The sequence below is a fragment of the Thunnus thynnus genome, chromosome 9, assembly GCF_963924715.1.
Source record: "Thunnus thynnus chromosome 9, fThuThy2.1, whole genome shotgun sequence".
Taxonomy (NCBI): Eukaryota; Metazoa; Chordata; class Actinopteri; order Scombriformes; family Scombridae; genus Thunnus; species Thunnus thynnus.
This window is the reverse complement of record NC_089525.1, coordinates 13,966,711-13,993,260: the sequence shown is the minus strand read 5'-3', so window position 1 is coordinate 13,993,260 and position 26,550 is coordinate 13,966,711. Positions and strand designations below refer to the sequence as shown.

Genomic DNA, 26,550 nt, shown 5'->3' with positions numbered 1-26,550 from the left:
TAATTTAACAAACATATAAATGGTCCCATACATCAGGAAAAAAGAAAATTCCTTTTAAAAAAGTCATGAAAACAAGAGATTTTGAGTAGACTTCAACAGTCAATAAACCAGGTGCCAGAATGGAAAAGCGCATTTATTTGATGAACAAGTGCTTACTGTGATCATGAAAAGTGGCTTACAAAGAGCTTACCGTTTCCATTGTTCAGAATCATCAAGTTAATATGATGGTATACATCCGCATACAGTTCCTTTGTTTTTGAGAAGTACCACACAAAGACATACAGTTTGACTTTTAATCAATGGAGGAAAGGATCAACAGGAGTCACACTACAGAGGAGAAATAATACAGAGTGTATAGAAAAACTAGTATTTGGAGACAAATACACCACATTTTCTTTACAATGGATTATATGTACATATTCAAATTTTTAAGCAAAACAAAGCTTTTAGAGAAAGCATATACCAGTGAAACATGATCTGCCCTTGATAATTCTCAAAAGTTAATGTCTGCATATGTTTTATACAAAATAGATTTTCAAACAATATTTGGGTAGTGCAAATCTTTTTTTTTTTTTTTTAGATTCAAGCTGGTTGATTACTTTCACAAACAGTTTGTGTGTGAAAAAGACTGACTCCTATCCTATTCACAGTATTACACAATTTGACCAAAGCCATCACGTTAGAGTAAAAAATGTGTTTTTTTTTTTTTTTAAACCAACAAAGAACTGTACATTTGTCTTCTAGGAGCTACTTAGTTTATGTGTACATATGCTGATTCTGTCTGTACTTGCTTTGGTCACCTTGTAGTCAAACATCAAATAGGCTTTTTGTGCAGTCTGTGTGGACTGATTACTGACTAAGTGTATCTATTCCTGAAAATCTGGCCTGCAGAGATAAAGTTAAATGTGAATCTCCTGTTTGCAAATAGCTTATATCGGAAAAACAAAACAAAACAAAACAAAAAAAAAAGGAAGCAACCACATCTTTTAATGTGATGGTGATAGATTATCTGTTGTTTCTATTGCATATTCAGTTGTCCTCCTCAAAAATGTACAAGAAAGTAAGCAAGTATACATTTTTGAGCAAGAAGAGGCAAGTGTGCGATTTCATATATACCTGTTTAAAATGAGCAGCAGCATCAGAGATTTGGATACACTGAATGTGAAAGTAACCCATGGTTAACCCTTAAAACGCAGTTAAATGAAGGAAGATGGTTTTTTTTTGAAGATTCACCAGAAAGAAAGAAAGAAACATAAGAAGCGTCTATTTTCAGACACTGGAGGACTGAGCCTGGGTATTAATGATGACTGTGGCAGCACATTCCTGATACTTCTGTCAAAGTGAACTTTTTCCTGACAAAAATACACCATAAAGCACAGAAGCAGACAAATATTGGGAATCAAAACTGAATGTTTTTGGTTCTTGAAGTCAGAACATAAACGACTAAAACATGGAAAACCTCTTACTGTATGAGTGAGACATCAAATTTCAACAACCTGAGCATGGGAGCGGTTCAAAACTTATCATGAGTGCTTTTAAATTTGATGTTGGGAGAGTTAAAGTAATAATCTCCAAGATTTTCACCTAAATAAATGTCTATTAAGTCACTATCGCTGAATGAGGTAACACAATGGTGATTGAGCCTATGGCCAACTGATGAAAGCCCTTGTATTTGCAGTTTTATCTACTGGGTGTCTGTGGTGACATTCCTGGGAAAAATCACAAGTGGTGCACAGTTAGTGATGCGTTTTCCATCACCCAGCAGTGGTTGGTCCGCCAGAGAGAGTAGGCGGAGCTACAGACTCGCTCACTAACTGCCATCTGACTGACGCCACACAGGCGACACCTCTGGGGAGTGAGGTCCAAAAACACAATTTATCGCCACAGGTGCCGCCAAAGAGAACAAAACTGAGATCTTTGAGATTGTTACTTTAACAGAAGAACAATATGACATTTCCTTTGTTTAAATGCACCAGCGAGCACTTTGTAGTTGCTCACTTGACATATTTATCCAATTGTTTAAATCTGACAGGGTGTCTCCTTTAATCTGTTAAGAGCTATTGTTAATTCCTCTTGAAGACTCACATTCTTTTTCAAAACCTGGATTATTTTGTGTTTAAAACACAAATATGATGACAGGGCCATGAAACACACTGACGATAATGTTGCAACACATTGCAGTTTCCCAATTAATTAAACCACACACAAAGAAAGAAAGGGATACTGATAGACCCACATTATTCTGTGGGATTACACACAGGTGTGAGAGCCTTGTGTTAAACTCAATTATCAATCATTAATAGTGACCTCAATCAAGGGGACTGAAGCTCAGATGACTCACTGGACAAATTCAGAGGCTTCAATGCTGAGACTTGTTCTCCCCCTTTTTGATACAAACACTGACAAACTTTCAGCATCACTGATGAACAGACAAAACAGGAGTTTGGCACTGAAATAGTTCCCAGAGAATGAAGGATCCATTTTGCCTGCCTACCCCAGTCAGCGACGCTACACTTTTCACTGTGAGACGACTCTACGAGGTGACAGATGCTAAGTGCTTTCAAACATTGGGGGGTTGACTAACAGACAAACAAATACACGTGCAAATGTACTAAAGACACAAACATTACGACAAGGTGCCTACAGGGCGTCTAAGGAGCAGAAGGGGTAGTCAAAAGTTATCAGCAAGGCTGGAAGGCTTACAGGTTAATAATGCATTTGCCATCGCCTGATCCAAAGCACTGTATACACAAGCTGTCTGTAATACAAACTGATCATTTTAAAGGAGTAGTTCGATCTTTTAGGAAGTACACTTTTTTGCTTTCTTGTCCGGAGTCAGATGAGAAGATTGATACCGCTCACTTTATATGCTAAATAAGTACGTGGAACCAGGAGCTGGTTAGCTTAGCTTAGAAACAGCTAGCCTGTCTGTTTGAATGTATAAAAATCCACCTACCAGCTCCTCTAAAGCTCACTGACAAACACACTGTATGTCATTTGTTTAATCCCTACAAAAAAAAGTGTAAAATCAACAATTAACCATTTTATGGTTGTATGTCAGACTATTTTTTGGCTGGGAACCAGTTGTCAGGCAAACACGACAGTAGTATCGATCTTCTCATCTACCTCAAGACAAGGAAGCAAATGAAGATTATTTCCCAAAATGTCGAACTATTCCTTTAACAAATGTAGCAAAGCAACAAAGAATCTGCCTTCGATAACAAATTATCCAAAGAGCATGGATACACTGATCATCACTGGCAGAATCACAACTGCATGTTTGCCAGTTTTTACAACAGACTGTAAAAAAGAAGTAAAAAAAATGAAGGACGGTTATTTTCCAACCAGTTTGAGCCGAGTTAAAACCACAGAAATTTTGTTTCCCCGACGAGTTTTAAAAAAATGACATAATTTTGCAAACACAATAAAACATGCCCTCTCGTTTCTGATTGGTAGACGCAGGTATCTATCACATTCCATCATTAGACTATCGGGGCAGAAGGAGGGGGCTAAAATAAAGATCCAAGCAGGCTATTTCCTAATAAAAAAAAGTTCTAACGTCCATCTAACGTCATATAGCGAAGACTGGTACAGTATAACAGTCTTTCTTCACAGTCTTTTAAAGCCTTTAGCGGGGTACATAGTGCTCGAATCGCACTTGAGGAGTTAAAATGTGTGGGGGGATAGTGTGAGAGGAAGCAGGCTCTGAATATTCTGTCTTAACGATAAGGATCATTTCTATGCACAGACGATGACCGAGCTGCCACTTCTAAAAGATAAACACAGCCATTGAAAAAAAGGAAAACTTGCAACTGCATGTAATATAAAAGTACAATCAACATATGATGAGGGTAGACCATGGTGGGTTAAAGAGAAGCACGCCTTGGACAGGTAGGAAGAGATGGCTAAGATAATATTTGAAGCAAAAAAGGCACATATTTTTTCCCTTTTATAATAGACGTGTGTAAACCTGGAAGAGGTTGGCTTGTGGGAGAAATCATCCTTTGAATGGCGCAAGTCGGTAACAATCCAGCAGAATTGTTTCCTATGTCCAAAGTATCAAAGCAGTGAAATATGCTTTTTAAATGACTGGAAAACATTTGTATCCCCCCATTTGACTGATAAACATTTTGTTACAACCTCCTATAAAAACTAAAAGAGGAACATACAGTCTAAAAGCCTACTTAAGAGCATGTTATTAATTAAGCTTTGTTACCTTCTCAGGTAACAACGACCTGGAAAATTGTATAAACTGTTAGAATTTGAAAATGTAGAAAATACTATCAGAACCTGTACATAGATATTTGTTTTATCTATTTTAGATATCGTTGTGTATTTGAAGGTAAGAAACCTGAGACGACATGGATGTTAAGCCTATTTTCTCTCTGTGATTATCTTTTATCTTACAAACAATTCCTACTTGTTATACACTACATCTTACAGCGGATTCAGACCGGATACGGAAGTGCCGTGAAGCACCGGGAAGCTCAGCCAGTTTCCTTTCGGCACCCATGTTGACCAACTGAACCGTTCAGACCGGACGCGCTGCGGCCGGCTTGCGATCTGCAGCCATAGTTTCGGTATAATTTATTGTCAGTGATACAGCTCCGCTAAAAATATGCCCTTTGTCTATTTTTGACAGAAGCTGTGACTACGCCGAGCAGACTGAGCCGAGCAGGAAGTCAGACACAGGAACGGCATAGATCCGGTCTTTTTTCAAAAGAAAATACCCCCTGTGCCAATGAGGGACAGAAGTTCATCTGAAAATATTGATGATGGCGTTTGGCTGTCCAGCCTCATACATACATATATATACATACATACACACACACACATATATACATACATATATATACACATATATGTGTGTGTGTGTGTGTGTGTGTGTATATATATATATATATACATACATATATACACACACACACACACACACACACACACACATATATATACATATATATATATATATAAGCACATATTTGTCAGTTGTGTCTAAAAGTGAGAGAGACAAGCAGGCAGACAGACACACACACGCACAGACAGACAAAGAGAGGTGGGTGTGGGGTTAAAGGCTAGAGTTGGCCAATCAAATGTAAGATTGACGAGGTTATTACTTACCAATGATAAAGATCAGCTCTAAATGTGATTAGAAAAGAGCATAGGAGCAGGATCGTTTGTTGACCGGTGCAGAGAAATGTGCATCCGGTGTGAACAGCCAGGCTCCTGCTCGCGCGAGAATTGACGCTTCGCAAAGTTTCCGCATCCGGTCTGAACGTGCCGTTAGACTGCTCGATGAAACAAAAACTTCTGTGCTCGCTGTCTGGTCCTACATAATTTCCTCCAGTCTCTCCGCTCTTTCACTACAGACCCGTAAGCCACTACAAAGTTGCATACTCGCTCCCAAAAACATCATTCACTCCTCGCCTCAGATCCTCAGTCCTTTTCATCGTCGCTCTTCGGGGTGTGGGGGTGGTGAGGTGATGTGGTGGGATTTTAAGGCATTGTGTCTGTTACGGGGCAGAGTCATCTCTGGTGGAACAGGAGTGCTTTGACACTCCCGGCCTTGAATTTTGGTAACTGGTTGCTGATGATCTCTGCCAGCATCTCTGGGAACTCCACACTCAGGGATTTATTCACAAAGGTGTAGAAGCAGAAGCTGAGCAGTCCACCGACCATCTGCAGACACGCAGAGAGGAGAACTTATTAGTGGATAATTCACACAAAAACAGGGTCAATAAAAATAAGGTACATCATACAACTTATTTGTAGTTAAGTAAGTAACTTAGGTAGTTAAGATGTAACTAAAAATCCATGCCTCTCCTTAGCAAGTTTAAGTCCTTCCTTAGCAACTGTTGCCATAGCACATTGGTTACAAAGATAGGAGAGACCATCATGGTATATCCAGAAGAGCTACTGTACTCGCTTTAGATTCTTAAAGATGTTTCGCCTCTCATCTAGAAGGCTTCTTCAGTTTTTTTATGATGAAATTGCTCTGCATGTTTGGTATCAAGCTGTAAAAATACTTTTCTTTTTCAATAGACAAAGGTACACAAATGATGCTGTACACACTTGATTTTTTTGTGGTGTGAGGTGATATTAGATGAATGAACACAGCTTGTATCGTTTGCTAGTTCACATGTGATAGCATACATACACAATGAATTTAGGGGCTCAGTGTCTTGCCCAAGGACAGAGGAGGATGCCAAGGATTAAACCATCAACCCTGCAGTTAATGGACAACCCGCTCTTCCAGCTGAGCCACAGTTATAGCTTAAGTAGCGACAGTGCTACTGACCAAAGTGGCAAATTTAGTGCCAAACTAACCATTTACAATGTAGAAGGTAGTGTTGACTTTTCACTCAAATCTAAGATCAGCTGGTGCAACAGGCTGCAGTATGAAAAATGGTTGCATACTGAATAAACTGCCGACAAATATACCAAAATCTTCACTTGTAATGGACTCAAAACATTTAATGCAATATTAATATTTTACACAAAAATCTTAATAAGATGCAGAAAACTATTCTACAATAAGCAAGGCCTGGTTTCACAAAAGCACAGTGACATTTGTCACAATCTTATCAAACAGTTTAAATCTAGGTAACTCTGCATTATTGTATGAAGTTTCTTTGAACCACGTAAATACTTTAAACTAAATAAGATTAATCACTTGCAGTGCAATACTGATCAAGAATTCATTGAGAAAGCTGCAGACTGTTAACATAATGCGTGTGTCAGAGGAGGTGTTTTGTCCTCATATAGCAGATCTCTGTACCTCATGCATGGAGTCTAACAGCTTGGTGAGCTGGTAGAAACGCTGCCAGTTCTGGCTGGAGTTCTCCTCGCGCTTCACGATGGCTTTCCCCAGCTCCTTGATGTACGACATCCGAATCTCTTCGAACACCGCCTGACTCTTCAGGCCGTCCTTTGGCACTACAGGAGAGGTGACACTCAAGGTCAACATGTGGGACTGAGATAAGGATAGTGTACTGTACCAAACTGGTATGTAGTGTTCAGCTTTAAGATGCAAAGGAGGAGGGACGTTTTTTATATTTCTAATTAGAGTAAGCGTTAGTGCCATGAAGGACAAAAACAACTCCCAATAACATTTAGCATCACAAAGCACCAGCAGGACACACACTTGCCAGAACAAAACCAGCACACCCTGCGGAGGGTTGTGTGGACTGTAAGGTGTGTTTAGGATACCTGCAATTATAGATCCACAGATATTTTCAATCAGCTTGAGTGTAATTATTGAATCTTTGCTTGCATCTTCAATTCTCCTGCAATAGGTTACATGTAGGAGACAACACAAAGGGAGGTTGAGTGTATTTCTGTGCTCTGGTTGGTTAAAATTCTGTGTGTGTATTTTTCTGTATCTCACAAGGCAAGAATAAAGAACTATTCTTATTTACAGTAACTGCATGTCAGTTAATGAGTTGGTAAAGTGCTGTGATGTGAGGTTTTGACCTGTGCATACATCAAGTTTAACTTTCAGCATCTGTGGACAGTATTGGATCACAGTAATGTTTTTTGTAAGGATTGTGTTAACACAGCAGCACATTTCTGACCTGTGCTGAGCAGCAGCAGGACCTTCATGCACAAGTACTCGTCGTGGGAAACCTGCAGCCGCACGAACTCGCTGGAAATCTTCAGCATCTGCTCGCACTGGTCGGCCATGTAGGGCAGCTTCATCCGCTCCCTTGAAATCAGACAGAAACTGTTAAAACGGCACATACTTGTGTCTCCTTAGTGACAGCTGATTTATAAGGCTGCCTGTGCAGTCTCTATCAGGGAGATGAAGCAGCGTCCTGTAATATCTCTGTAGATTAAATGTTGTAGGTCTTGCTGCCAACAATTTGTGGGTCCTATTTTAAATCTTTCTTCCGGAAATGAGATTCAGTTTATTAGTTTGTTGATGTAGAAGGGTTGAGGATGCAGATTTTAGATGACAGATGAGCGTCATCCCAGACATGAAATAATACTGTGGGTGAAAGTGAGGACAAACTCGGGCAAGAACTCTGGGAATTTATATTTATAAGAGTTGCTTTTTCATTTCTTAATCTGAGTCAAAGTGAAGAGAAAATGTATGGAAAATGTGCATCCCTAACCCCCAGGCCCATATGCTTGGCCATTCATATCACGCAAGAGTCTGTTTACCAGTTTCAGATTATTTCAGGGCTGCCATGATTATGAAAAATGGGGAAAAAGAAAAAGTCTATTACAGCCTTGAGCATGGTAACCGCGCTGACTGCTCACTACACTCTACAGCGTACTGTTAACACACAGAGTCATCACATCTATACGAAGGATGAAACACTGATTACTGATGACAGCTGACAGATGCTGTTTGATTTTCAAGAGATATTACATACACAGCACAGAGCAGAGAGCTGCACTGATAGACACACATACACAAACAGATATATGCATTGGCAGACTGTTGGGAAGAAAAAAAAAACTTTCCAGGCCATGTTATTGTCTGTTCTCACTTTCACACATAATGGTTAAATACTAAATTCTGCCAACAGTGACACATGATTTCAAGACAACGTGCTGCAGTGTAGTCAAAAGTCACACCGGATAGACTAAAAACTGAACGGTACATACTCATTTATAACGAGGTCTGGTGCGAAACAGAGCATGTCGCCGTTGCACTGTTGGTAAGACCTCCAGCCCAGACCGAAAGACATGAGGAAGAGCCAGGAGCACTGCAGCAGGGTCATCTGGTCGTCCAGGTGCAGGTTCCTGAAACCTGAGGGGAAGAACGAGGAAATACTTGAACGACTAAGACAGAGCTGTTCCACTCATACAGCCAGTGACAACATGTGAGAGGACGTGGTGGTGCAATGACAACTAAATGTAGATACGTTTAAATTCAGATTTAGATAAGAAATAATAATCTTATTGTAAGCAGGTGAAGAATAACTAACTTTGTGAACAATAACTAACTTAAACTTTATTCTGTGAGCGCAGAATCTAGTAAACAGAACTCCATGTGAGCACCTGGTGGCCAAATGTGCCTGCGTGTCACAGATGGAGCAGCTCCAGATGCTTTGGCAGTTTGTTTCTTAATACAAATCAAATTAGACAGACACCCAGTTCGTGCTGCGCTAATATATTACGAATTTGTCTGTTTTTAGCCAACAATAAATATAAATATTCATGCTTCAAACTGTGTTGTGGGCTGTTAAAATGAAACACTTGCAGTGCGAGTGGCGCACATGCTGGCTGCATTTTGTGTCGTGAGGATACGCGACGTCTGAAATACAACACGGAGAGTGCCACATATAAATTTCATGCATGACTGGAAGCATGAGAGTTTTTTTTTTTTTTTTCTTACTGTGGGAGGTCAAAAGCAACACTAGAGAAGGAAAAATGTGAATGTGGCACATCTGTGTTCTGACTGCAGACTGACCTCAGTGTGTCATGTATTTCTCGGCACAAACTACCCGACGTAAACTACCTTAATCTCACTGTATATAATCTATACTCACTGTTGAGTACACCACTAACCTGGCAGAGCCTTGGCCCACTTGACGGCAGAGATGACCTGTCGGCCGCCCAGCCTGTTGAGGGTGGTCATGAGGCGAGTGGAGGTGTCAGGCAGGCTGCTGTCGTAGCCGGCGTAAAAGGTGTCTGGCTCGATGGCCTTCAGCAGGGACAGCATCGTGGGGACGAGTTGAGGCATGCACTTGGGTAAGAGGGAGCGAGCCTCCACTGGTGGAGAGGGAAGTGCCTCGGGTGGGTTGCTCGGCTGGACACCTTTTAAGCGATTCAACTTCTTGGTTTTGCGCGCTGCAGAGGAGAGAGAACAGGGAAGAGTTAAATATCACAAATATAAGAAATGAAGACTCCAGGGTGCACTGTTTACACTTATCCGTGTTGTTCATATACCTTCCAGGTTCATGCCTGCCATCAGACACTTGCGGAAGCGGCAGGCTGGGCAGTTCTTCCTCCTGATCTTGTCTATGATGCAGTCGTTCCTCCCAGCGCACAGGTAATTATGCTGCCCTGAGACACACAGAAGAGGAAGATTAATCTGTTATTTACCTTCATTGCTGTGGCAAACACTCCAGGGGGAAAAACTAATTAGCTGTACCACAGTCCATTACTTTATAATGATGCCTGCAAAGTCATAATGACTCCAGCATTTCAGCAAATGTAAGTGACACATATTAGTGATGAATAAGGTTATTAGAAGCAATGAATGAATCAGTGAGAAATTAATGATCATCGTATGGCTTTTGTACCTTCCACTGCTCTCTTGAAGAAGACCTTGCAACTGCCGCAAGTGAGCACACCATAGTGGCAACCTGAAGCCTCATCAGAGCACACCAGGCAGATTTTATGAGTCCCGCTCTTTCCCTGTGCCGAAGATGAAGCGGTGCCCCCTTCCGGTCTGGAAGCAGAACTGAAGGGAGAAGATAAGACGGGGTAGAAAAATGTTAAGGATATTCAGTCTCTTAAAGACATGAAATTGACTAAAAATTCCTGTTTACTAAAAGTGTTACTTTAAAAGGATTATAAATGTCACATAGCTACACAAACATTTTAGTCAAATTCATACCATGGCTCATACTGTATGCTTGTCTCATCCACCTCTACAACTGAAAGCATCTTTTCAGATTTGAGAGTTCAGCTTCAGTTCATATTTACATTTCTGCACTAAATCCTTACACAAATAAACTACACAGATACACTACACATAAATATCCTCCTGCCAGACTCAATGTGTTCCTTGTGCTTGTTTTTTTAATCTCAATTTAGCCTTCGTTCCCAACATCATGAGTGAAGAAAAGTAGGTCCCCTTGTGCCCATTTGGGCCTTTAAAGCCTAAACTATCTCAAGATCTTTGGTCACCAGTGGTTGTCATAAAACAGCCCTTCTTCCTTTGATTGAACCACAAATGTTTCCAGACCCAGTCAGCAGTGGTTACAGATGCATTTTTTCAAAATGACCACTAGATGACGCCGGGCTTTGCTGCATCCATGCGCCAGAGGTCCACACCCCCTTTCTAACCCAGTGGCCACAGCAACAACAACGCCCACAGTGAGAGGATATCGAGCCTGAGCCAAGCAACAACTGTGTCTGTCCGTCCATGTGTCCACACGTCCACCATCTCAATGAAAGCAAACAATTTGATTTGATAAAGGCTGCTCTGGACTGTCACTGCACAGTAACACACTTATGAAGAGCTGTGTTTGAGCTGTGGAGCCAAGTTCACTCTTAGTTACACAACATGAGGGTATTATCATGAAAGCAGGCCAGGCCCCAGCAGTCAGTGTGCCTAGCAGGATGGGAAAACCTGAGTGAAACATCAAAGCATCAAGTCCAGAAGAATTCAGCAGCCAGATAAAAAAAAAAAAAACCCATCAGGGAGAGACCTCAGAGGAGGCTGCCTTGCCATGACAGGGCTGAGAGCTTTCTGAGCACAGCTGACAAACACACTGTGGTCAATTAAGTCCGTCCATTTACCTCCAATGACTTGTATTTCAATACAACTGTGCGCTGAGAGTTTGTGAGCTTTCGTTTTCTGGGTGTCATTAACCGAACTCTGCGTTGTTTTGTACACCCTCATACTTTCTGGTTGGTTTGAGAGGCGAGGACACCACAAAGTGGGGTGCTCACTAAACAACTCTCTCTAGGTCCAGCTGTAAGAGGTTAAACCTGGGCCAGATTTAAATCAGAACACAGAGGAACTGCATAAACATAAATAAAACTCAAATAACTCTAAAATAAAACTGAACTTGATCACACTCTGCAGAGACACATTTTACACAATATTTAGAAGAACAAAAGGCTTTGATTTCACTGTGGTGGAAACAGCCAAGAAGCATAAGTAGCACTAAACAAATCACACACAATATTGTGTGCACAATTTATCTTAGTTTGAAGTGGACAGCCTAAGCAGCACCAACAGTAATATAAATATTTATAACTGCTGTGAAAATCTAAACTCTCTTTCAGACCTGGAAATTGGATTAATTATTGTAATGGCCTATGCAAGTACATTTCTTACAGAGACAGAAACTGCATTTATTATTTGTCTGTAAAACTGGCAACAGGACAAAACAACTAAACTACGAAAATTTCCAAGAAATTAACAATCACACATCCACATCCGAAAAATCCAATACATTACAGATTATCCTAAAATCGTGCTTAGTTCATATATCAGTGTTTCCCAGCAAAGTCAGGGCCGCCACAGAATCATAAATAATGAAAATCTCATGACAAGCATTTATTATTAATCTACAGAGAAATATTGAGCCCCATTCAGATAAAGCTCTGATAAACCCACTGCACACTACCTGCTCTGCACCAAACTGGACACAAATGAAGTTACTGATAAGTTGATGAACATAGTAGCTGCTAAAGAGGCAGAGTAACTAGTGGAGTTGATGGAGAGAAAAAATAGAAGAAGGAGGCACCTCCCGTGGCTTAGGGGTCAAGACCCCAACCATAAACCAGGGACCCTTGTTGCATATCTCTCTCTCTCTCTCATTTCCTGTCATCTCTCCACTATCACTAACTAATAAAAAGCATAAAAACAAAACAAATCTTGGAGGACAGTGAAGATTGATCTGACACCACATCAAGTGGTGAGAAACACAACTCAAAATGACAGCTAATGTCACTCTGTGTCTGTCAGATGTGTAAACAGGCAACTGTTGTTCACCATAACAACTTTAAATGGTGGTTATATATCACTGTTGTGTTCACAGCTTGTTTCACTGCCCCCGAGTTACCAAAAACGTCAAACAATGCTGCTTTAAGATCAGTTATAGGAACACAGCTTATAGTGTGCGGTGATTCAAAATGTGTATTGTCTCACCAGATAATTGCATTGTGACAAAAATCTAATATCAAGGTATCATGGTTCACAGCTCAAAATATTTTGGGTTATCAACTCTTATGTTATATTATCTTTAGAAATGCATTTCCGAGTTCTTCATCCCATTCCCCCAGCATGTCTGAAGGCCTGCCGTATGGCTCACAGCCAACGGTAAACACAAAAAACAGCAGCCGGGGTGAAGGGCCACCCAGTAAATACATTTCATATAAAAGAGCTGTACCGTTGTGATGATGTTACCAGTTCGCCATCTGTCTCACACACAGATTTATGTGGGGTTTCCTCAACACACCGCTATGAGAGCACACACACAAACAAACAAACAAAATCCCAAAAGCAGGACGTGGTGACCAGCAGGGTGGGCGGAGGAGGCTAATGAGGCCAGTGTGATGATGATGATGTCACAGGGTGTGGCAGGGTAGCCAATATGTCCTTCACTGGCCCACTGGGATTGTGTCAGCAGGACAGCTTTACTGAAAGGCTTTAGGCTACTGGTTCCAATCCAATTACTGCAGCCGCTATATGTTTTAACAATAACAACAAAGTAAGTCACAAGCAGCATCATTGCTTTCTGGTATTTTTCCTCAAAACTCAACGTGAAATCGGTTTACGACTTTCAATGAGGCCGTAAGACAAGCTACAAATATGTTTTTGTGGATTGTAAGAGACAAACCAATCAAAGCTGCACAGCAATGTGGGAAGACCAAATTTCCTCTTTTTGAAACCATCTGCTGAAGTGCGTGCTTGCCGTCGACAGGAAGTTCTCGCATTCCCTCAGAGTTTACTATCGGTCAGAGCTCAGCTGCAGCACAAAAGCAGAGACACCCCGAGATGGGCCTCGACTTCAACAAGAGCAGAGCTGAGAAAGTTAAGCGCTTACGTTTGTAGAAGTGTGATCAATCAGCCTGAGTTGTAATGAGGCAAGCCACTTGATGCACTTACGACTATGCCGGTGGCCCAGTGCCCTGCTTAACAATTCATAATCCCCCTTCAGCCATGTGTCACGAGTGACTTAGAAGGCCTCTGCTCAATATACCCCTGGCTCTTCGTATCTTAAGACAAGGAGCAGTCTGAGTAATATCGTTACAAAACCCAGCTATTTCTTTTTAGGTGTGATGGATCTTTCTGTGCTTTTATTCCACATATTAGCCTACATCATCCTACTTGACCTACTTCAGGCCCAGTCACAAATGAGTAATCAGACAGATATGAACAATCGTCTTATTCAACTGGTTGTCTCCTGAATTAAACTGAATACGATGGCCAAGTTACGACCGTCTTTAACTCTGTGTGACATACTGCAGTCCTCTCATTCATGGGGAGATTCGGCAGGGCAGCGGGGGTGTAAACACAGAGAACTCCAGCAACAAATGCAGGGTTTTCCAGCAAAAAACTTGAACCTCACTCAACATTCGACACAACACAAAGTCACGTCATCCGGAAGGGAGCTGCGCTGGTCAATTACATACATGCAAGTGGTCATTCCTGGTAGATTTAATTTTCTGCACACATCTTCAAGCAATATGCAGCCAAATCAGGTGCTTCTCAGGTCAGGGACAGCAAATTAATTTCCTGGTAGATTACTTTGTAACATGAACTGAGTATTTCGACTGTTTACCCAGCGATGGCTGGGATCAAAGATAAAACAGTTGTAAAAGTATTATAAACCTAAACCGCCGGGCAGAGTTTTGGCTTCAAATAGATGGATCTGTTATTCAAACTGGACTTCCTGGATGGCATTTTATGACTCGCCATTACCTGGAGCTACACCCCCCCCACTGTGTCGATTTAATGCAGGCCTAATTTAGGTCTAAAAGCCCGCTTAGGATCTGCACAAAAATCTGGCTGGGTGGCTGCATGGTTCCAATCTGACTGCCATGTTGCTGTAATGATTATCACTGTTCCTGATATGGATCAACATTGCACCAACAGGGTCATCACCCCTGATCTTCACCAAAACTCTGTGAGCGTGAAAAGAAGAGCAGAGGAGGAGCAGAAGGAAGTGCTCCTTCCCCGAGGTAAGAGCCACCAAAATAGAAAGGGGAACTAGTCTGCACGCTCTGAATCACTCTCGCAACAACAGCACCGCTTCTATTAGGATTGAGAGACTGGATTTGTTTGGCCAAAGTCTGGGCTGGACTCTAACATATCTGCCCTTCAATGACAACGTTATTGCTTTATAGGTTTGTGACATAACTGCAACAGTGTCACAATACACAAGCCACACTGTAACAGCAATACACTGACAGTAGGGGTGTGCCATATCATATCATTTGTGATAACAGCAGTATAAATCTTAATGTGATATGAAGTTGTCTTATCATATTATCTACAGCGTCAACACATACAGTGTTTCCTCTGGGTTGACTGCTTTAGGGTGGTGGCAGCCTCGGGTGGGGAGATGGGGGTGGGGATGTGCTGAGCAAAACTTGGGAGAGATTCAGCAGCCACACAGTTCTCCATTCTCTGTTTAGCGTCATCAGGTTAAGCTAACCCGTTGTTGCTAACTTCGGGGTTAACCCCTTCACTTTTCCAGCAGTTGGGGAAACAACAGACGAGATTTTATTTTGCTTGAGAAGCTGCAGCAATTATTAACTGACACACTGTAGTCTGTACTGTACATTTACTGCCAGATTGACAACTTGCTGCTAACCTTTTCCTCTGAGTTTCCCGGGCAACGACACAGAGGTTGACTCACGTTTCGGAACAGCACTGCATAGAGCCTCCCAAACGCTATTGATTTCCGAATGAATGGATATTTGGCGTTATTTTTGGCATTAAAAAAAAGATTTTCTTGGCCTGGCAGGGCTGTTGTTGGCCTGGCGGCCTGCCAGACCTGCACAATTATAGGGGAAACACTGACATAGTAATTAAGTTATGTTGATGCCGGCTCGCTGTGGAGGAGTTTGTTCCAAAAAACAACAACTTGGGTACTGTAGAAGAGGCCTGATAACATGAACCTTCACAGAAAAAGAGCAGAGGCACTGCATCACACAACAAAGGCCACAAACACACTGAACTGAGAGATGAAATGCATCAGGATCTGTCAGATTCATGATTGATCAATCATTGCATTGTACGTTTGGGTCGCAGTAATTTATCAGAGCATGACGCACCATCGGGACAAAACAAAAACCTTATGAGTTCATAGATGTTGGTAAAAATACAGTAATGCTTTAACAGGATGTTTGTGGAAAAAAATCACTGCACAACCAGAGAAGCACGAGCAGTCAAACAATAGACTGAAGTTTGATAATCACCAGCTGGACACATAATACTTGTCTGCATCGAGTTCAGCTGTAGTCATGTATGTCAGTCCATGAGGTCCGTTTGCATCAATGACTCTGATGAGAGTTATTTTAAAGAAGAGCAGAGAGTCACTGCTCTCAACACATCCTGTGGCTGAATCCACCATAATTAAACAGATAGGATACAGGTCTTACCACACCAGCTGAAAATCATTTTCAGATGGTCATAAATATGCTTATCACAAAAATATGTGCAGTTATTTTAAGGCCACGTCGCCCACCCCTAACAGACAACAAGAGTTTTTATGGCCATAGTTTTGGTTCACAATACAGGCAATTAGCAAGATACTCTTACATGTGATACTCTAGGAGATCCCTCAGTGTCATTGTCTGCAAGGAGCCATTGTCTCCTCCTTCATGCTGTACTGACAGGCCTGTTTAAATAACAGCTACATTTTATAGCCCCAAGCAGCAACTAGCGCTTGGCTTCAAACACCAGAGGAGAAGATTTAACTTAACCCATGGCAGAGCACAAGAAAAAACAATCCCAAAGGACTTGAGTTTCCATATTAGTTTCCATAATCAGAGCAGTTAGTGTGTATAGGTGGGAGGTGGCTTCCAGGCCTTTAAAATGAATTAGAGGATTGCTGCTACTGTGTGCGCTGCTGTAATACCTTCAGCTGGATACCACTGGATGTGGGAGGAACCCACTCCTAAAGTTTGACTTTGCTGACTCGACAAATGTACACAAAAGTAAGAAGAGGAGCACAAACAGCACACAGACTTAGCTTTATCTTCTTAACCTCAATATGGGGAATTTCTATAAGCCTATTCGGTGTCACAACACAACAAAAACTTAACATAAAAAAAGCAAAACTGTGGTTTCAGGGGAATGCGGTAATAACGCAAAAGCGACTGGAATGGCTGGCATTTGATCTGCTGCGTTCACATCGGCGCCAGCTGTGGGGAGGCAGGAGGGAAAGTAGGTCAGGAGAGTGAGCTTCACGGCAGCGCTCTGCGGTCTGCCTGCCTGCCACAGCGCTCACGACACACCCACATGCACACATAGACGCACACCTACACACTCCTGCATTATACACAAAGCTAACAGACACGCATGTCCCGCACACACATACACAAAATCATAAAAGGTTATTTACAGCAGCTGAAAGCTTCTGCTGACAGTCAAGGTCTCTGCCCTTGGTTGCAGGAAGCAAGAAGAGGGGACAGAGAGAGAGAGAGAGAGAGAGAGAGAGATAGAGAGAGAGAGAGAGAGAGAAAGAGAGACCGAGAAAGAAAGAGAGAGAGAGACCGAGAGAGAAAGAGAGGGTAGGTCAGGCAAGCGAGGAAGAAATTTGAGGGGTGTGCCAAAGCAAGACTGAATAGCGACTCTGACCATAGGTTACTCTCAAAACACAGAGACCCAAGACTATTCATATACTAAATATAAGCTTGATATATATAGCTATATATAAACGTACTAAAGACCAAAAACTACTCATGTATCACACATAGCAGCAAATCACAGCTGATCCCACAGACAGCTGTGACAGACACCATTTTACTTCACCAGCTCTTAAATCGAGGCAGTCGCTGCAACAGTTAAAGGCTCTAGATTCGAAGCTGATCCTCAATAATTACCTGATAAATATCAACTACTGAGCTCACCCCAATCACCAAGAAACTAATTCATTCAACAGGTTGCAACAAAGACTTGCAGGCTGCATCTGCCATCTTAACTGCTTTCAATGTTGCCGCCTGCTGTGCACGTGACAATAAAAGCTCTTGAATCTTGTCAAACACGGCCCTGAAGGAAGAAATCATAACCTCCATTTCATCAACAGGATGTAAATACAAAGAGTATAGCATTAAAAAACTTGCGTAGTTATGCTTCTTTGTATCTAAAGTATGCTAGTTTATCTTATGCATGATTTGAGGAAACACAAAGGAGGGATAGTAAAGGTGTTTGGTGTGACAGAGATGAAGTCAGAAAACCGCTTCAATGCAGCACCGAGTGGTTTTCCTCTTAAGCTTTATTCAGAAGTGAGTCAAAGCGAGTTTCCAAAGTTGACTCAATATTCCCACATGTGAAATTCTTTGGAGTTTTACTACTTTAGTGAAGACACTGTCAGATGTGCTCTTCAACTTGCCCAGGCACCGCATCATTCAGCCCGGGTCTGACTACGCAGCAGGGCTCTGAGCCAGTGATTCAGAGCTGAGAATTGCATCTAGGCCTCATTATTAGTCAATCAGTTAATATTAGGACTGCAACTAACGACTACTTTCCCTATAGAGTAATCAGTAAATCGATTAATTTTCTCAATTAATTGATTTGTTTGGTATATGACCTCAGAAAACATTGAAAAATACCTATCACAATTTCATAAAGCCCAAGGAACAATCTTGAAATTGCTTATTATTACAACAATCAAAAAGATGTTCAGTTTAACATCATGAACAACAAAGAAAAGCAGCAAATCCTCATAGTTTAGAGGCTAAAAGTAGGTAATGTTTGGCATTTTTGTTTGAAAAATGACTTAAATGATTAAACCACTATAAAAGAAGGTGCTGATTAATTTTCTGTCAATCAACTAATCAATTAATCGACTAAATAATTGCAGCTGTAGTTAATGTGCAGCAATATCTGCAAGGATATGACTGAGAAGTGTGCAGTGTGTTATTTAAGGATACACAATGGTTGATTTATACATAGAAAAACTGAGCAAACGTTCTGAATCCATCTGCTTTGAATTTACTTCAATAGATGACTAACTTCTACTTGTGTGAGAAATTGAACCATAAATTACATACAAACATGCATAAAGAGCAAACTAGATGCTGAAGCTACACAACACTGCTTTGTCTGCATATGAGATGTGAGAGCGGCTCTTTTCAGCGAGCCGGTTTTATTACTCCCGCACACAACGTCCCTCCATTACACACAATCGAGTCAAAAGCCTCCCAGGAAACTCCAGTAACTTACAGTGTGTGTTATAAGCAACATCTCCACACAGCATCTGCTCCACAACATTTCTTATTTGGTCAAAAAGCCCTGAGGAACAAAAAGGGGCTAAAGTCAGAAGCAGGATATATGGCTAAGTCATTACATCTGACCCACAAACTGAACTCCACTCTATGGGCTGGGCCAATCGCAGGCAGAGGAGGAAATGCCACGCTAAAAACAAAGGTTACATAACACGGGGCCTACAAAACGAACTGTGTTATTATCTGCCAGAGGAGTTATGTTTCAGCATTTTCTCTATACAATGCAGGTACTTCCTTTCAATGCAACTCAGCGTTAATCAGGTCACATCAAAACCAGTTATCATACAGTAAGGGTGTGTATTTCCCAAAATAGGAACAAAGGCGGAGCAAATCTCAAGGTAAAGCATTCTTCATTGTGTGAGAACCGGAGCACTGAGTCAGATCATAAAAACTGAGTCAGACTGTAAAACTGTGATGTATAAAAATGAACAGGCAAGAAAAGGAAAACTAACTAAAGCGCTGCTGATGTGTGAGACGTGGTTGTGTTACCAGTCCTAGCTAGATGGATGAATATTAGAAGATCTGCACGGTGCAAAGCAGCAGCACCCGACCTCTACAGCAGGTACTCAGTGCCACGCAAGGTCCTCTAAGCCTCAGCCTCAGCAGGAAGCAGCAGCACCATAGCGTGAGAAGCTGGAGGAGATGGTGACCTGATGCCAACAGCCTGACAGCAACGGAGCCACCGCAGCCCAGCGCTCTGCTAATTTCAAGCCACTAAATGTCACACAGGTTGAGGCGACTCCCACACACTAGAGACACACACACACACACACACACACACACAGACACAGAAATGCTAAGCTTACACACAGATAAGCCAATACACAAACAGGCGCACGCCCACACAAAAAATGATCAGGGCTCACACGACATAATCCTTGCTTAAACACGCACACACATACACACACACAGACGCACACACCTCTAAAGAACACAAAGACAGTGCGATTAAAGCCACATGTGAAATGAAGATGAGGTATCTCGTGTCTCTCCCCATCTGTTCTTGGTCGCCAGACATTAGGACGACTATCACACAGATGATACCATGCATCATTTGCAATAAAAATACAACCACATCTGTGCCCTCGATGGCATGACATACTTCTGCGTGCCAATCTTTGAGACATGACTAGAGGCTGATTACTCCCCGTCAGATAATCAGACAGGTGTGAACGACACAGAGACACAAACAAAACAAACGACAAAAAAAAAACCCCTCTAAGACAAAACATACTGTGTCACACCACTGTTAGAGAAGAATTTCTATTGAGCTGCTTCACAACTGGGGCCCAAAGCCACGTTCACAGCTGAACCCATAAAACTCTACAGGGAAGCAAAGCAATAACTGCACAAAAGACACTTTGTGGGGCCATGCGTAGTCCACACACTGTGACTGGACTCTCTCTACATTCGTCTGAATGAGAGCTCACTGGAAAGAAATCCCAGCAGAAATTAAGATTCAGCAGTATCACATGAGTAAGTCAGAGAAGAACAAGTCGCCTTTTTCCACTTTTCCCTACATAGAAAGAATTTCCCTCTTACTGTACAAGCCTGACTGAACTGTAAATGCCACAAGTCATTCATCCCTATTGTTGAATGAACTGTCTCTGCTGCTCCTTGGGGACAGATCCGCTTCACGTGAAGACAGTGCACATCTCAGATTTATTTTTGGCATATTGCAACTGGAGGATCCGAGTGATCAACCGAGAACGACCTCATGAGACCCCACAGAGTTGATACCGAGCAGGACTAACCAACTGTTGAACTGAAAGTAAAATACCTAGGGAGATAAAAAAATAAAAGTAATGATGCTATCTGGTCCACACACTGGCATTGGGACATGTCATGAACAGACACATGATGCTCGGGCTTGTCCAGTCGGAGAGTTAAAAAAGATTAAATGTCTGACTTGGATAAAAGTGGAATTCCCCTGGCGTTTTAACAGCACATCCTTTCTCCAGAACTGTGTTCATGCCTGCAGCCCTTTTTCTGTAAAGTCCATTCAGTCGCACCAAAAGGAGATTGGTGGGTTAACTAACTAACGCAGGGGTTAACCCCAGCATTTTTGTCTCAGTGATGGCTTCCCTTTAAGTCAAACTCCATTGCTATGGTAACCAACACCACAAACCAAACCCGGCGAGGTGCAGTTTTTGTTCTGGCTTATCAAAACATAAAAATGTCCACCTCCTCAAAAACGGACGAAAATACCACACTGTCAGTGACAAGTCCTGAAGAACACACGCAGCAATGTGTTTGGAAACTGAAGAATGATTGTTCATTCGATTATATCAGAAATACAGTGGAGTGTTTGACTCTGACTGTAAAACAGATCTTAAAAACTAGCAGATAGCCACTGATGCTTGTGTAAGTGATACATAACTTTTTGTGCATATTAATTGTTCTTTTATAATATAAATGACAGAGCAAATCTATAATCTTTATATGAACTATACCTGAGACGACACTATCATAGAATTGAAATGTTTTTCCGCTGTGCCCTAACGATGTAGTTATCAGCCTTTTAATTTGAATAAGGAAGAATATTTTCACAGTGACAAGTACCTCTTACTGATCCATTTGCACTACAATGTAGTAACACATATTGTTTCTGTTCTTCAAGCCTGTTTATTCACACGTTTTCACTATCTCCAGTATTCTCCTCTTCCTCCTTTCCTACACCAGCTCCGAGCTACTTAACATGTGCAAATTTCCAATTCTTTTACACTCTATGTGTAGATTATTGCTTTCAGTATTTGATGACGGTATCATTTTCTACTCTTTTTATCACTTTTTCTTCTAATATAGTCATAATATATTTCACTTTGTTGACTGTTTACCTTTTACACATTAATGATTTGATTCTTCCCACAGGGATCAATATTTTCAACGTTATTTAATATCTTATCTACCTTATCTGCATGTCATTGGCTGTTTGTTACAAACCCTACCTGCTTCATGTGTATGACCTCATAGACTGGAAACCCCTGGACTAACACAGCCAGCTGATAACCACTTTTATGAGAGTGGTTAGAATCATCACAGTGTTTGATTTGTGAAACCAGATAACTCAAAAACAGCCTGTCTACAATGAAGTACAAACAACCTGAGCAGAGCTGCAACTATAAGTTATTTCTTCAATGTCTATTAATTTTGTCAATGACATGTCAAAAATAATGACAAATGTCCACCACAAGTAACTAAAGCCCAAAGTTTGGTTTCAATTAGTGGCTGATCCAGGCATATTCTGTTGGACTGGTCTCACCTATTTGAAGCCTGATCCCTTTCCGAGTCTTTGTTTACTGCACTCTGAGTAAACAAGCTGTCAAAGACATGAGCAGGTGAACCACAAAGCAGCGTAAACAAACAACAGCCAGCAAATTTAATTAATAATGTCCAACCTGACAAGTATCAACAAGCCAAAAGGTCTTTGGATTGACATTCCAGTGACATTTCTCAGGTGAACTATGTCTCTAAAAAAGGTGGCCACCTAAAAAACTCAATTTAAACATCAGCATTGTGTTCGAGCTGAGAATAAAGAAAGGCTGTCTAAATCATTCCCAAACTTTGCCGCCACAACAGCAGAACGCTGACACTCCTCAAACCAAGAATACAATTCAAATCACTAAAAAGGGCACTTCACAAGATACTAAAAGGACAAAAATATAGAAATAAATTATTAAAAGGAAGCTGACTCAGGATATATTTTCTTAGTGTGTTGTTATTCAGCTGTGCATCATATCTCAATTTAAAAAGGCTTTAAGAATTGTAATGCAGGCCAACTTCTAGCTGTGTGTGACCTGTGCAGCTGTAATAAGGGCTAGATATAAATATCAGACTCAGGACAGGGACCCTGGATGAGAAAACCTTGCAAGAAAACTTGATTGGGACATCTTAACTTTAAATGTCTTTCTTTTTCTAACAACAGTCAAAAATCCAGAGGATCTAGTTTTCAATGATGTGTGAGAAGGGGGGCAGTTAATCACATTCGAGAGGCAGCAACCAGCAAATATTTATTTTGACTTGATAAATAATTCAGATTAATAATCTGTTAGCCACATTGTTATGAAATAAGATTCTGATGAGTAACTCATTGATAATCATTGGAGCATAAGGACATGAGAATTTGTATGCATGAAGCATCTTTCAAATGTAGAAAGGATGAGGACTAATAAATCTGGTCTTTGAGAAAAGACGTCTGGTAATGCAAGAGAGATTAAAATACATAACTGATGTCAGGTCAGCTGATTAGTGCCTTCATTTCTTACCTGGCGAAGGTGGTGGGGTAGCCGGGAGAGCTTGGGAAAACCTCACTGACCCTGTGCATTCCCGAGTTGTCCACAACACTTTGGCCTCTGTTGGCCCAGGTTCCAATGGTCGTCACAGGGAGATAAAGGTTGGACACTGGCTTTTGATCCTTCTGCTGCAGATCTTCATTGCAGCTGCTAGGGCTGACACCAAAGTGGTAGCTCTGTCCTCCTGAAGTGCTGACCCCACAGATGGAAATGGGACTAGGGCTGGGCAGGTCTGTGGAGGACGTGCCGCTCATTTGGCAATAACTCAGGCCTGCAGACGTCTTCTCCTGTTTGATCACACCTGGGGTGCAGAGCTGAATGAAGCCAGCATCCTTTTCTTTCTTCACCAACGCTGACAAAGTGGTTGTAGGTGTTAAGCTGGCAGTTGTGGATATGCTAGAGCTGGATTGATCTGGACTTGCCATATTGCTGCCATTGAGAGCAACGGAGACTGCGCCACTGCCGTTACTGCTCTCAACCACGGCAGGTTTGATGTCCCTCTCCGAGCTAACATCGCCAAGCAGAGAATCATCTGCCAGAGTAGACAGGAAGGCATCATCCCCTACATAAAAATCTGAGGGGGACCCGGTGAGCTCGAAATCATGGAGCAGATCCAGTGTGTTGTCACTGAACAATTTCTGGTTCACGTCCACATCTTTCCCAATGTGCTCCAAGGCATGGTCGAGGTCAATGGGATCCTGGTCTTTATCCATGGAGAAATCTTCTGTTTTCATGGCGAAAAAGTTGGGATCTGATCCCCCAATGAGTGAATCCATGGAGGACTGGGTAATGTCTGCTATACTGGCATCCAGCTGGGGCAAATTCTCCCCCAGGGTTTGACGACCAAATGAGGTGGACGTCTGGAGAAGCTGCTGCTGGGACCTCTGATCTTTGGTCGGGCCCCTGGGCTCTGAGTCTCCCTGCAGGGGGCCTACGGTGGCAGTGAAGGAGGCGGAGGTGAGCTCCTCTGGAAGGGGGCTGTTGCTGAGGCCGTTAGGCACCTGTCCTGGCTGCATTAACGGGCTGGATGGAAGAACGACAGAGGTGGTGGTGATGGACACAGCGTTGTGAGGAGCCACTTTCAACGGACCTCCCTCCTCTGAGCTTTCAGTGTAGACCAGTTTGCTTAAATGGTCATCTCTTCTATATGTTATCTTCTTCACTCCACCTTTATCCATCTTTTTATTTTGGGGGGTAAACAGACAGAGAGTTAACAGACAAGGTTGGATAGCGTAATAACCACATTAAAACACACTAAACAGGAGCTTTACGGACGTGCTACAAAGCTAGTGATGTAACATTGTAATGCACTTTAAGGTGGTTTTAAATTGTGCACATGCAGAGTCCACTTAACTAACATTAGGCCGGTACAGGACCGGGGAAAGTTGCCATGCATGCCCCCCTGCGCGCCCTTGATAGCTAACAGTAACGTTAGCTAAGTATAGCTAACCGTAGCTGCCTTAGCTACTCCCGTTGGCAAAACGACAACATGAGCGCATGTTGGCAGCCGTGCCGACCTTTGATAAAGCATACTTCAGTCGAGTACACATGCCACGGGTCCGACCACAAATCACACACAGAGAAACGTAAAGTTTACCCACGGCTAATACCTGCTAACGTTAGCATGCTAGGTAGCAATGTGGCTAACAGCTACAGTGACTACGTCCCTACATTTCGTGCCTGCCAGCTAACATAGCCCATATAACTACATATTTAGCGTTAAAGTGTGTCTGTTAGCCAACACACATATCAACTGACATCTGAATAAAACCTCACACTTACCCTTGAAATGACTGGTTGTTGGTGTGTGTCCACAGGTCGTCTGTCAACATTGTTTTGGTTGAAAGTGTCACTGTCTCAATGTTCGTTAACGTTACTCCTCTCGCGTCGTATCCAAGCTACATGGCTACATAAACCCAAAATAACACGTCAAGATGACGCTGTTTCAGCAGCTTTCAGTCTTCCCACTTCGACCTAGCAGTGAATTGTCATGCAAACTGCGTTAAACTGGCTGAGCTGTGGTAATTCTCAGCTAGCCACTTGGGAAAGTAGGCGCTCACCTTCAAGGAAAAACATACAAAATGGAGAACTGAGCAAACTGAGCTGTTTACAACATGCAGCGCCGCCTGCAGGCCACACAGGGTGACTGCAGGTTATTGTGTTATCTGGAGTTCAAACTCTCAGCGCCAGTTTGGGGATTTAAAATGAGATTTAAATAAACATTTAACTCATCAAAAACAAAGCAATAAGTTTGTATGTAAGAATGTACTGCAGTGCAATTAGTAATGCAGTTTTTGTGTCAAGACACAATCAAGAGTCAAAAATAAAAAAAAGTGCTAGAAGGGCAATGCAATCAACGCACACACATGCAATGGACAGGTGGTGCTCATCAAAACGTCAGCATTTGTCTCTACTTACATGGTTGTTCATACAGCTGCCCAGCGTGGTTTGCAGCTGTTTATGGTGCATTTTGACTGACTGACAGACAGACAGACTGACTGACAGACAGACAGACAGACAGTCAGAAAGACAGACTCTGGCAGAGGACAGGGGGAGAAATTGTGATTGGACAGTGTGTTATCCCCAATGCAGTGACTATGGACTGAAGGTAGGTTTTATTTCTTAAAAACAAAACAAAACAAAACAAAACAAAAAAACACACACCAAAACTTACCAAAGAAAGAACACATAGCTATGTCATGGAGAATTTTTATTTTACTACAGACCAACAAATATTAATACCATGTCATAAAATGATGAGGTCTGAATCCACTGCTGGGTATCCTACCACAGACACATCACAGAAAGATTTCTGTGAATTCCAAATAAATTAAGAAATCATAGGATTATTATACAGACCTATTGTTATATTTTAGCTGAGACTTCTGTTTATTTGTATATTTTTACCCTACAGTAAAATGAGACATCTCTCTCCTTATTACACTGGCCTGTAGTGGTTGGTGTATTGGTGTAATTTGCATATATCAATATTACATTGCATTGCAATGTAACACTAGTTGATCTAAAGAAATGATTGGTATTATAAACAATATTTTATTCTGCATTCAGGATATTTTTAATTTGTGCAATCTAATTATCTTTTATT

The 26,550-nt window shown here is 41.7% G+C and overlaps 1 protein-coding gene across 1 annotated transcript; it reads right to left on the bottom strand.

Annotated features, from left to right (window-relative positions):
• Window positions 1-115: 115 nt before the first annotated feature.
• On the bottom strand, window positions 116-25,540 carry nr3c1 (nuclear receptor subfamily 3, group C, member 1 (glucocorticoid receptor)). Its single transcript, XM_067599008.1, has 9 exons — window positions 25,227-25,540; window positions 23,418-24,622; window positions 10,257-10,417; window positions 9,901-10,017; window positions 9,520-9,801; window positions 8,614-8,758; window positions 7,575-7,705; window positions 6,779-6,936; window positions 116-5,679 (listed from the first exon to the last, which is right to left on the bottom strand). Exons 2-9 carry the CDS (start codon window positions 24,620-24,622, stop codon window positions 5,527-5,529), a joined length of 2,352 nt encoding a protein of 783 aa, XP_067455109.1. The 5' UTR covers window positions 25,227-25,540; the 3' UTR covers window positions 116-5,526.
• Between the last annotated feature and the right edge of the window lie 1,010 nt (window positions 25,541-26,550).

Bases quoted from the DNA above. Each gene is read 5' to 3' on its own strand.
- nr3c1 (XM_067599008.1), bottom strand. From the start codon at position 24,622: ATGGATAAAGGTGGAGTGAAGAAGATAACATATAGAAGAGATGACCAT. The intron at 10,418-23,417 runs GTAAGAAATGAA...TTCTCCCTTCAG, and splicing joins TACCCCACCACCTTCGCCAG to TTCTGCTTCCAGACCGGAAG. The intron at 10,018-10,256 runs GTACAAAAGCCA...TGTGTGTCTCAG, and splicing joins CTTCAAGAGAGCAGTGGAAG to GGCAGCATAATTACCTGTGC.